This window comes from Arvicola amphibius, chromosome 2 (genome assembly GCF_903992535.2).
Source record: "Arvicola amphibius chromosome 2, mArvAmp1.2, whole genome shotgun sequence".
In the NCBI taxonomy this organism is placed as follows: domain Eukaryota; kingdom Metazoa; phylum Chordata; class Mammalia; order Rodentia; family Cricetidae; genus Arvicola; species Arvicola amphibius.
In genome coordinates, this window is record NC_052048.2 from 117,441,007 (window position 1) to 117,453,536 (window position 12,530).

At 41.5% G+C, this 12,530-nt stretch overlaps 1 protein-coding gene across 1 annotated transcript in view; it reads right to left on the minus strand.

The window, feature by feature from the left end:
* Positions 1-12,530, minus strand: part of Plekhh2 (pleckstrin homology, MyTH4 and FERM domain containing H2) — a 108,031-nt gene that overhangs the window by 53,582 nt on the left and 41,919 nt on the right. The window contains 7 exon segments of the mRNA XM_038319033.1: positions 2,561-2,917; positions 2,919-3,291; positions 3,293-3,533; positions 5,474-5,659; positions 8,006-8,087; positions 8,826-8,909; positions 11,391-11,540. Coding sequence (XP_038174961.1) covers positions 2,561-2,917; positions 2,919-3,291; positions 3,293-3,533; positions 5,474-5,659; positions 8,006-8,087; positions 8,826-8,909; positions 11,391-11,540 — 1,473 coding nt within the window.

Sequence of the window (12,530 nt, forward strand, 5' to 3'; positions counted from 1 at the left end):
TCGTTAGTTATTACACTATTTTTGTCCCTAAACGTTTGGTTGGTGTCTTGACCTCTTTAGAAGATATAAGATCATGAGAAAGCTTATTTATAATTACTGACCATAGACAAACACCACTTTTAATATTCTAACATTCTATATGTGGTTACAGAACTTTATAATGGGGGAGAAACATTGAATAGCTGTAACATAAAGCCAAAAACTGTTTATAGTCATTGATTACACATGTATCTTCTTTAATATCCTACCACGGTTAGAGAGAAAAGGAAAAAAGTTGCATTCGGAATCATAGCAGAGCATTGGACGTTACTGCCTTCTTACTTCAGAGTGCATTTTAGTAAAGGAAAGTAGACTTTGGATCAAATAAGAAATGGACTTGAGAATGACACTGGCATTTATTATCTTGTTCCAAAAGTAGCTTATTATGTTTCTTCTTCTCCAAAAAAAAAAAAAAAACAATTTCTGAAATGGGTACTGTAAGATTAGCATCACTGCTTACTGAGAAAAAGGACCCCAGTGGCTCCCAGTGCCACAGCTCACCACACGTTTTATAGAAGGTCTACACTTGAACACAGTTGCCTGACCCAGAACAAAGGAGGCAACTGGCGCATGCTCTTCCTCCAGGCTTGCCAGGGGCAACAGTAACGGGCACAAGATCACTGATGATGGGGGCATCTTAGATGGATGAGTGCCAGGAAGAGTAGCTAAGGAGCGCTTTCTTTGAACATGTGGGACTGGCACTCGGAGACTAACTGCAGAGGTCAGACAGAAAGTCTGTAAAGCTAAGGCAGTCTAAGCAGGAGCTTCAGGGCAGCTGGGATCCACGTTGAGCATGAGACAGCAGGAAGCAGGAAGGAAAGCAGCAAGAGAGTCACTGTAGATAAGAGGACAAGCCAAGCCAGACACAGATTTATAAAGAGCGGGCCATCAGAGGTATTGCTGGATCACAGGTTGTCCCGCCTGAGTGACTAAAATCCCGCACGATACTCCAATTCAACTGGGATTGTTTGAAAGTAGTGTCTTACTGACTGAGGCAGCTAGGACATCTCCTAGAAACCTGAAGACACCTAGGACCCTTCGCCCACGGTCAGTTCACTAGAACGTTTGAAAAGCAATACTGCTTTTCCAGGACCAAATAGTTTCAAGAGCAAAATGGTAAAATTGCCAAATAAAATGAACTTGAAAGCTTAACATGGTCTTTGAAAATCTCAACGTAACAAAAGAAGCCAAATTTCAACTTACTACTGCCTAAGGGCATCATCATAACTAGAATTCCAGAGACTCGCATGCTATTTGTGTCTGCTTTTTTGGGTCACGCAGAATTGAGCAATAAACAAGAGGCAGTTTCATGTGGACAGTGAATGAAAAAAAATGTTCTCTTGAAAGTAAATAAAAAGCAGACTCATCTCAAAGTCTGAATCTCTATTAGGGAGACCATGGCTGCTATAATCTGCGTACAGTTACAGCGGCTACCAAATAAGATAGCCCTAAGAAAGAACACGACTCCCAAATCCAAAATACGTGGTAATCCAGATGTTTCTTTTGAAGCCAGAGGTTAAGTTGTGCCAACATGGGGAGGAAAATTCAAGTCTACAAAGCAGGTCAATTCGCTTAATTTTCAGTATAAAATATTGGGGCTGGTGAGATGGCCCAGGGGCGAAAGGTGCTTGTAGGCAAATGTGACAAACTGAGTTTGAATGGACAAGAGATCCAACTGCTGTGGGCTGCCCCTGACCTCCACGTGTGCACGATGGCGTGCTCACCCTCCTATTAATAAATAAATGCTAAAGTTTAAAGATATGTATTTTTAAATCACGCGAGGTAGACATTCCTAAGAAATATCACATCACTGACAGGTTAGTCTTGTAGCCACAGTCAATGTTTCCATAGAAAATTCAGTCTCGGCTAGATCGTGGGAGGATGCTAGAGCTGAAGTAGTGGATTGCTAAGTGCATGAAGAGTAAAGCAGAACCTCTCTTCTTAACAAGTAGCAAACCTCAGAACGGCGACCAGTGAGTTACGAGCTGCTTCAGGATCCATTCCAAACTGTCAGTTAGAGGGAGCCCTTCTCCCCACCCCATCCTGTCTCTATCTGTATGCGGACTCTAGTCACTGAACACTACTGTTCTCAAAACCGTTCACTTTCTCTTCCTTGGCATGCACAGCCCAGCACCGTTTCTCTCTCCCTTGAGAAGGAGCCCCCATAAGAAACAAGCATCTTCATATTGTACAACTTACAGAGGCCCTGACCTTGCTTCCCCAGGAGGAAGTCGGAGTGAACTAGCTCTAGCTTGGGTCTCTGTGAATAAACCGAATTCCAAAGTCTTTACTGAAAAGCTCATTTGCCCTCCAGTTCCCCTATCTGAAACTTAAGTTACAGTTTTTGAATTCCCATCTGTCTTGTTTCTCAATTTGTTTTCAGAACATGGTTGGGGAGGAGAAGAGGAAGCCATATTCTGAAAACTGGAACTTGCCAGAACAATGCCGTATTTGAAAAGAAACGGGCGGGGGGTGTGAAACCTGAGGGCGAGGGCTGAGAAGAACCCCGTGTGTGTGGCACACAGGAATGTAATTACCCAAGAGGAAAGCGGTGCAGGGGAGGTGTGGGAGGCTTGCTGCAGGACGCCTTCTTTGTGGGCTCGCTGGTCTCCTGGTCGTCCACATACGGAGAATCCAGGGAGTCACAGGAAAACAAGCCGCCGTCGTCGCAGCCCATGTCCATGCTGTCCACAACTTCCATGCTGTCACCATCAACGACATCAAGATCCGTCTCCTGAGGTCTCAGCGGCCGGATCATGCTTATGGCATTCCTGTTCGTGCCAAACATCCGCTCTGAGCATAACTGTGGCTGGCTCAGGTGCCTTTTGGTGAGTGCCACACTTATACTGAAAACATTGGGGATCCTTAGCTTTGGGGGGTGGCAGGTAGGCTGAAGGCACTAACTGCATTCCTTTCCCAGGCAGTGAGTTAGGATGTTTTGGGGTTAAAGCTGGGGTCAAAATAGGGCTTGGTGTGTTGGCCTCACTTGATGAGGATGAATAATCTAGTCTCTGGGACTGAAACTTCTTATTCAGTTCATCCGAGGAACTGTCTTGCTCCTTTATACCTGCCTGAGCATTCCCCTTTGCAAGGCTATTCTGAGCCTTCCATGGTGCCTTTTGCTGCCAAGAATACAGTTTCTTGTGCTCTGGCAGGGCGATGCCGAAGGTCTCTTCTTCGAATATAGAACTGCTGTCATCAGATGCGGTGAGATACGCTTCGCTGCCCATCCTGCCACACTGCACGCCCTCTCAGACGTGTGCTCGAAAGGGTGGATGTGCACCTGGACTTGGATCTGTCCTTGCTTCCGTCTTCCTCGTCTGAACTCCAATCAGTCCCTGGAGCCCCGGAAGTCTGGGATGTACCACCATCCGTGGCAAAGCTTGCTCTCGTTTTCCGGTTCTGTTCTGAGATGCAAGGGGTCTCATGCAACTTTCTCTGGCTTCTGTTTTCTTGCACGTGGTTATCAGTAGGCTTCTCTGCAATTTCCATCTCTAGAGGGAGATATATCACAGTGGCAGGTTGCCTTTAATCATGAAGCCTTCACGCAACTACGCTGCATGTATGCATTACCCTGCCTGACATAACTACATTTTAGAGACGAACAATTTCATGCGAATTTATCAACTTAAACTATTCTTGGTTAGTTTTATGCCTTTTTAACCAAGTTTGGAAAATGTGGGATTTATAAAAGCATAAAATCCTTATACTTCAATTTAACTGTATCAAAAGTAAATTGATTTTTACAAACAAATATGTTGGGGGAACAAATTGACAACAACCTAAAGAGAGAAAGAGCAGAGTGTGAAGTGGGCTGAGTTTGAGCATCAGAGAAAGAAGCCATCAAACAAACAAAAATCAAACACCATAAATTCCATCTTAGAAGTGAAGAAAATGACAACCTTTCTTCCACTAACCTTCAAAATCATCATAATATAAGTCTAAACATAAAAACAAAGTCAAAATTTAAGAAACAAACTTTGTGCCAGCTGGGGGTGGCACATACCTTTAATCCCAGCACTCAGGCAGCAGAGACAGGCAGATCTTGTAAGTTTGAGGCCAGCCTGGTCTACAGAGCGAGTTCCACGACTGCCAGCGATACACAGAGAACCCCTGTCCCAAAAAAACAAAAAAGAGACAAACTTTGTGTCCACAATTCAATACATAAAATGTGTAAATTCACAGAAAAACTTTCATCTGCTCTTGGTTTAAGTACAGCTACAACATGTATTTTAATGGTAAGAGAAACCCTTAAGTGTCTTTAGATATGAGTTCCATTTCTTGGCACTGTGGGAAATGGAATGCACTAACAGCTTCCTAAATAATGACTTAGCACCTTAGACTCAACAGAAAAGGAACTTGGACAACATAAATATGAACTTCACAACTGATGAGAGGCGGCACACACACGCCCTCAGGTTGTGCCGTGCTTGCCAGTCACATTTTCAAACGAACTAGAGCTTGGCACAGGCAAACTCGGTGAGACTCAGCTGCCTGCTGCAACAGTGGGAAGGAGAGGAGAACGGCTTCTCGGCAAAGTAACAGCAAGAAATAGGTAACCAGGCAGCCTTCTGCCTGGAAAAACAGAATGCTAAAACCACGCCGGGCAGCAACTTCCACCGCCAGCAGTTTCCCTGCACGTTGGAAGGAACCCGGAAACCAGCGTAGCTAAGTTGCAAACTCAACCTTCCTTACAACTATTGGGAAAAGCTAACAAAAAAGATTGCACTTGAGGTGTTCCGGTCAGGCTGCACCACCAGGCAAAACGTGGAGGGAAGCTGTGAAAACGAAGAGTGGAGATCCTCACGCAGGGCTTGGGTGGGATTATCTAGGCAATGTTTTCTTCTCTGAAGTAACAAAGAAAGCAATTATCAAAGTACGCCTCCCGCCCAAAGGTGTTCATTTCTTTATGTGTCTGTTAAGCCAGCATTAATTTTATGTTATAAAATATTAGGTAATTTTAAAAATATTTTCAAGAAGCTATGAATATAAATACAGAGTTCTTATCTGAAACTAGGTTAAAATGCATGCCTTGTAGTTAGAATTATAACCTTTCATATTTGAACTTTCTTTTCTACCTGCTGCAGGCAAAAGCACTGAAAATGGGAGGAAATCAATAGCTCCCCTATGCCCCTTGCAAAAACCTACATAAGACACAAGATGACAGAAAGTTCAGTGTTGTACGGCTCTTATGAAATATTCCCTTGAAGTACTGAGGCGCTGGGGAGAATCAAGTTTAATTTTTTTTTTTTTTTTTTTTTTTTTTTTGGTTTTTTGAGACAGGGTTTCTCTGCAGCTTTTTTAGAGCCTGTCCTGGAGCTAGCTCTTGTAGACCAGGCTGGTCTCGAATCAAGTTTAATTCTGATTAATCGTTGTGAATGATGATTTGGCTTTTTCAAAAATGCCGAGGTAGATGGCTATAATCTGTAAGTACCTTCTATGCATTTTTCTTCGGGGAACTCGGGTTCTTTGGATGTCATCTTGCTCATTTCTTCAGATCGTACCACATGAGGAGGACTCTTTGCTCGGGACAAGAAGCACCCAAACGTCAAACCGCTCAGGCGCTGCCCTTCTGAGAGCTTTGGTGTGGCCACGCAGGACACCTTCTTGCCTTGGAGTTCTGCAAGGTCATTAAGCAAAATGGAGATGAGCTTTTTTTAATATAATGTATTTATTTGTATTTTATGCACACTGGTGTTTTACCTCCATGTCTGTCTGTGTGAGGGTGTCAGATCCCCCGGAACAGGAGATGAACCTTTCATAGTCGTTTGTTAGACACGGAACTCAATACCAGAAAAGAAAAAGACTGCATTTCAGCTTTTATTTAAGTATAGTGAATGGAAACCCTCACACAAGAGCCCAAAATCTGTGGGGTTTTGTGTGTGTGTGTGTGTGTGTGTGTGTGTGTCGGGGGGGCAGGGCAGTGGGTAAAAGCTTGCTTCCAAGCCTGGTGACCTGAGTTCAGTCCTCAGATTGCTAATCATGGTTTTAATCTAGTGGTTCTCAACTTTCCTAATGCTGTGACCCCTTAATACAGTTCCTTGTATTGTGGTAACCTCCAGCCATAAATTATTTTCATTGCTACTTCATAACTATAACTTTGCTACTGTTATGAATCATACTATAAATATCTGATATGCAGGATATCTGATGTGCAACCCCAGAGGGGTCATGACCCACAAATTGAGAACCACTGCTTTAATCCATCTTTAGGACTCTTTACATTGTTGCTTGTAAGATCAAAGGCATGCAAGTCCCAGAAAGAAAAATACCTGAAGAAATCAAGGCAACAGAACACGACATGTGTTATGCTAAATAGCAACTGATAATAAAGAAAAGTATTTATAGCATATTCCTTCAGAGGTATCTTTAAAATTCTGTATGTTGCTCATCTATCCCAGACTAATTCAAATAGTGTAGTAATGATTATGTACAGCTGATCATCAGTTCCATGAATTCTGCATCTGTGGATTTAACCAACTGTGAATCAAAAATATTTTGAAAAAAAACTATACTGAATATGGACAGATTACTATGAGTCTCTAAAAATACAATTAACAAATATTTACACAATATTTGCCTTTTATTAGGCATTGTAGTAATCTGGCGACAATTTAAAGTTACAGGAGAATGTGTATAACACATTACATGTAAATCCTGGGCTGTTTTATTTAAGGACCTAGGACAACCTTAGAGTTGGTTTCCCTAGGGATCCTAGAATCATTCTTCTGTGGACACTGCCAAACAACCACATGTACACTCTCACACACACACCTACACACCTACCTGTGTGTAATATGTACATATGTAATATATACATAATATGCAAACACATTAAATCTAACATACACACACACACACACGTGTGTGTGTGTGTATGTGTGTGTGTGTGTGTGTGTGTGTGTGTGTGTGGTATCTATGTTTTAGTCTAAGCCTAGTTTCCAAGGATCAGAACCTCTGAGTATACAAAACCCAAGAGACCACGAATGAAAACTAGAATTGTAAGCCAGGGAGAGCAGGAAAATTAACAATCTTCTGGGACTAGAATTGATACATCCAATCTATTTCAGAGGTGAGTGTCACGAAAACAGGAAAACTTAATTCTCAATGTAGACTTTCAGATCAGTAATGGCAGTGCCTATTTTTTATCGTTCAGATGGAGGAAGTGGAAGCAAGTATTAACATGCACTAAACAAACTGTCTGTGTGCAGTGGCTGACACCTGTAATCCCAGCTGATAACGCGTGAGTGAGCAGAGTTTTGAGGCATTTGTAACAACCAGAGGAGGCATCCGAGAACCCACAGAACACCCCGCAGCTGCCTTCAAAGAACACCAACTTCAAGGGCATGTTCAGAATGCATGAAGCCCTCAAAGCAGGTATAGCTAGCTGTACCATATTTCTGATTGGTTTATCCCACTAAAAGGATCTATTCTTTGCTAAGGCCAGAGAGTAAGTCTTGGAATTCTGAAGTACAAACCTCTAACACAAATACCCCTACCATTCGGCTTCATCTTACCATCTCTGTTCTGACAAGATAACAGGGAAGTACTGCTACACCCTTGGAAGGCCCAAATGCTACTGGAGGCTGGCACCAGATGCCTGTGACCCCTGAACTGCAAGGATAGCATTAACATGTAGTTTCAGCAAGATGGATTCTTTGGACCTTAAATGGATTGTCATTTAGGGGAGAGAGGCAAAATTACTATGCAGTCATGTTTTTCTATATAACAGCCACTTTGATAAATTGATATATCATTATTCATCTTTTTTCTGCCTTTTACTCCTCAGTCCAACATCTCTTGGGTACAGGACTTCTGGTTTGTCGGAGAAATTCTTTTTCATTTACTGACAATTGCATCCTACATGATATTCATAATTAGATCTTTAAAACACGAGCAAAATAATATTAAATTCCCATCCAGCCAAATAAATCCAGCTAAGCCATCATATGAAAACTCTATGTACCTTGCAATTTTGATTGTATGGCTCTTATCTCTTCAGTTTGGTTTTGGTTGATGAAACGAAGATTCTGATTCTCCACTTCCAGCTAAAAGAGCAAAATGATATTCTTTAGTCTAGGGATAACATTTTTAAAAAATATTTATTATTTTTATGTATACAATATTCTGTCTGTGAGTGTGCCTGCAGGCCAGAAGAGGGCACCAGACCCCATTACAGATGGTTGTCAGCCACCATGTGGTTGCTGGGAATTGAACTCAGGACCTTTGGAAGAACAGGCAATGCTCTTAACCTCTGAGCCATCTCTCCAGCCCAAGGGATAACATTTTTAAAATACACTAAAATTATAAAATTTAGAGAATGGCAATAAATAACTACTCTATTTGCAAGCTTGTGAACTTTTCAGCACTGATTATCAACCTTAACAATCATGTCATCAATACTGATTTGTCCAGAGCTAAAGGTTTCAACCCTATGCATTTCAAACTGTAAAATGATTTTAAAACTATTTCAGCATTTAATCTGTGCTGCTCAGATACCAAACCTATAAACTTTATAACATGTACATGTAATACTCATAACCATTTAAAATTAACCCTCTATAATATGGCTGTTTACAGTCATCGTCATGAGTCTACCAATATTTCAGTTTTAAAAATACAATGATATTAAAGTATAATAGGTATTAAAATGAAAGCAGTCTATGCCAAGTTTTCCAAATATAGGACTATAACCAACTGATCAGAATTTTATGCCTCCTCATAGTTGTATATTCTGAAGACTTTAATCAAAATAAGTAATAAAGGAAAAGAACAGCAATAAATACCTCATTTAACTTAACAGTTACCCATTCTTTGATCTTAGCCGCTTTTTCTTCTATTATTTTAGCTTCTTGTATTCTTACTTGTTTCTGAAATAACATCAACAAACAACTTATTTAGTTCAGACATAAATTCCCTGGCTTGGAGACATCACATCATCAAATACGGAAAGCAAATCCACTTAGAACTGTTTCCAGGTTAACGCATTTACCTCCAAATCACCAAACACATTTTTAAAAGCCAAAATTGTCAGGCAAAGCGGTCCATGCCTGTAATCCTAGTCCTTGGAGGCTAAGGCAGGAGGATCATGAGGTCTAGGGCCAGCCTGAAACGGAAGATCTTGTTAGCGCAGAAAGACATAGAGGAGGGAAGGAAGGAAAACTGTTCAGCAGACAGAGTAAGGAGTCAAAAGGCCACGCAGATGTGACGACACACCAGACCGTCCTTCATGCGATCCAAGAGCTCCATGGGCACAAACCTCTGGGCATGGCTGAGGGGTTTTTAGACAGGGTTAATCAATGGGAAAGCCCACCTTAAATTCAGGCAGCACAGTTCCATGGACTGGGGACTTGGACTGAACAAAAGGAGAAGGTGATGGGCTGTACCCTCAAGCTGGGTGATGAAATAAGCTGTTCTTTTCCCAAGTTGCTCTGGTGAGGTGTTTTGTTGAAACAACAGGAAAGTATCTGCCTAGTACCAAAAGCACTGCTAATTCGTGCAGTGCTTCTCTCTCTCTCTCTGGTACTCCCTCACACAACAAAGTGAATCCCCTAAATATATCAACAAAAAAAAACTATTTCTGGACCAGTAGACTTGGATCAACTAAGGCAGGGGAAGAACGCAAAACTGCTTAGGAGAAGGGCTATTTTCTCTCTCAGACACTAGTTTTAAAACATCCAGAAAAACAAACACAGAGAAATTCTAGTTCACGTTCAACAGCCTTAAAACCCAGCTCTGGTCACAAAATGGCTGAGAATGTGAGCAGCATCTAAATCACAATGGGTGGGGGTTGGGCCTGCTAGAAACCAAAAAAACAGCAGCCTAAAACACTGACCCCATAGAGAAATGAAATTTTTAAAGCATCTGACAAACATAGTACTCAAATTTAAATGATATTAAATGGCCACTTAAGAAGTCATTTAATACTAACACACATTTGCGTTGATTTTTGAGATAAGGTATTACTCTGCAGCCCAGACTGGCCTCAAACTCATGGCAATCCTCCTGCATCAGCCTCTCAAATCCTGGGATGACAGAGATGAGCCATTGTACCCAACTCCTAGTGAATTTTTGTCATGAGACTTAAAGAACTCTACATGCTCATATAAGCCGCCTGAGAACGCTACATTCCTGAGTAGACGGAGGATTAGTGACACCATAAATATGTACAATGGTCTGGAAACATTTTCTTTAGATAGACTCCTTATGCTGTCCAGACTGGCCTCACTCCAATGATCCTCCGGCATCAGTCTCCAAGATTCGGGGATTACAGGCATGCCCCCACTATCTGCAGTTTAGGGACATAAATGCCTTTTATAAACAAAATAGTTCCAAATGAAAAAGATCACATTTAAACTCTAAAGTCTGAGTGTTAATAGCATTGACACATCTAAAAAACTATTATAGATCTGGGACCAGAGAGATGGCCCATGAGTAAAGGCCTTTGCCACCATGCCTGATGCCATGAGTTCTATCACCACGTGGTGGAAGGAGAGAGCCAACTCCTGTAAGTTGTCCTCCGACCTCTACACATAGCAACACACACACACACACACACACGCACACGCACGCATGTGCATATACACATAATAAAAAGTATTAGATCTTGCCTTAAGGCCTTGAGTCACCCAAGATATGAAGGAAATGGTATTTTTACTTGTACCTTTTTAAATTGATTTTTATTGAGCTATACATTTTTCTCTGCTCCCTTTCCTTCCTCTCCCCTCCCCTTCAACCCTCTCCCATGGTACCCATGTTCCCAATTTACTCAGGACATTTTACCTTTTTCTACTTCCCATGTAGGTTAGATCCATGTATGTCTCTCTTAGGATCCTCATTGTTATCTAGGTTCTCTGGGATTATGATTTGTAGGCTGGTTTTCTTTGCTTTATGTTTAAAAACCAGTTATGAGTGAGTACATATCATAATTGTCTTTCTGGGTCTGGGTTACCTCACTCAATATGATGTTTTCTAGATTCATTCATTTGCCTACAAATCTCAAGATTTTGATGATTTTTTTCTGCTATGTAGTACTCCATTGTGTAAATGTACCACATTTTCCTTATCCATTCTTTGGTCGAGGGGCATTTAGGTTGTTTTCAGGTTCTGACTATGACAAACAAAGCTGCTACGAACATAGTTGAGCACATGTCCTTTGTGGTACGACTGAGCATCCTTTGGGTACATACCCAAAAGTGGTATTGCTGGGCCTTTACTTGCACCTTTTACCAACATATGTGACATAATCCTAGCAGTAAGAGTTTCCCTCCAGATAAACAGACCTCAGCTAGGTCTTTAATTGCACATTAAGGAGCACACATAAATACGACTGATGATTCAGTTTTCCTAACCTGCTCTTCAAGACGCAGTGCCAAGTTCTGAATGATGTCATCCTTCTCTTGCATTATAGACTCCAGATCTTGACACTTCTTATATAGCCGAGTCTCTGACTCACTTGTTTGAATATTAGCTGCTTTTAGTTTCTCCTCCATAACTTGAACCTAAATTCAGAGAGTAAAATAATAACATTATGCCATACTGAAATATCATAGTTTTAAGCTTAGAATTTTACTTTAACATTAGGTTCTTAAAGAGTATCACAAACTGAAAATATTAAGCAGAAAGGTAGAATGTATTATTAGGACTTTAAAATCTGAAGACTGAGCCGGGCGGTGGTGGCGCATGCCTTTAATCCCAGCACTCGGGAGGCAGAGGCAGGCGGATCTCTGAGTTCGAGGCCAGCCTGGTCTACAAGAGCTAGTTCCAGGACAGGCTCTAGAAACTACAGGGAAACCCTGTCTCGAAAAAAAAAAAATCTGAAGACTGTTTTGACAAGCGGTGTTACCTTCAGAGTTAGTACCAGAGGTCACCAGACTGCTGCATTTACATAGGGAGGAAGGAACATGCTTTCCAGAGCAACATATGCCAAGTGTTCATGTAGAAGCAGAAGGTTCTAGCCCCATCCCCCATATTTAGACAAGAAAGGAACATAGGGAAGACGGTGAGTAGTGAGATAAGATGGGGAGGTGAATGCAAATTAGATGGGCGGGTCAATAATTTTTTTAAAAAGTAGAAAAGAAAACCAAAGAAATTTAAAGCCCAAATAACAAAATTATTAAAAACAAACAAACAGAAACCATGAGCAGAAGGCAATGGAAGGCATTCGGTGAGGACACATTAGTCTCATTTGCCTAATGAATGCTCTCCAGTTCCTGCAGGAAGACATCAGTGAATAAAAGAGACCGTCAAAATCTCTTCCTGCATCCAAGTTACACTTCAGTGGAAAGAGACAATAAGTGTAATCACAGACACATGCAACTCAACAATACATTGTACAGTTAGTGAGGAACAGGCGTGAGGTTGGCGGGTGAGCCACGCTTCATCTTTTCTTGTTTGTTTTGTTTTGGTTTGGTTTTTCTTGGTTTTCTCAAGACAGGGTTTCTCTGTGTAACAGCCCTAGTTGTCCTGGAACTAGCTCTGTAGACCAGCCT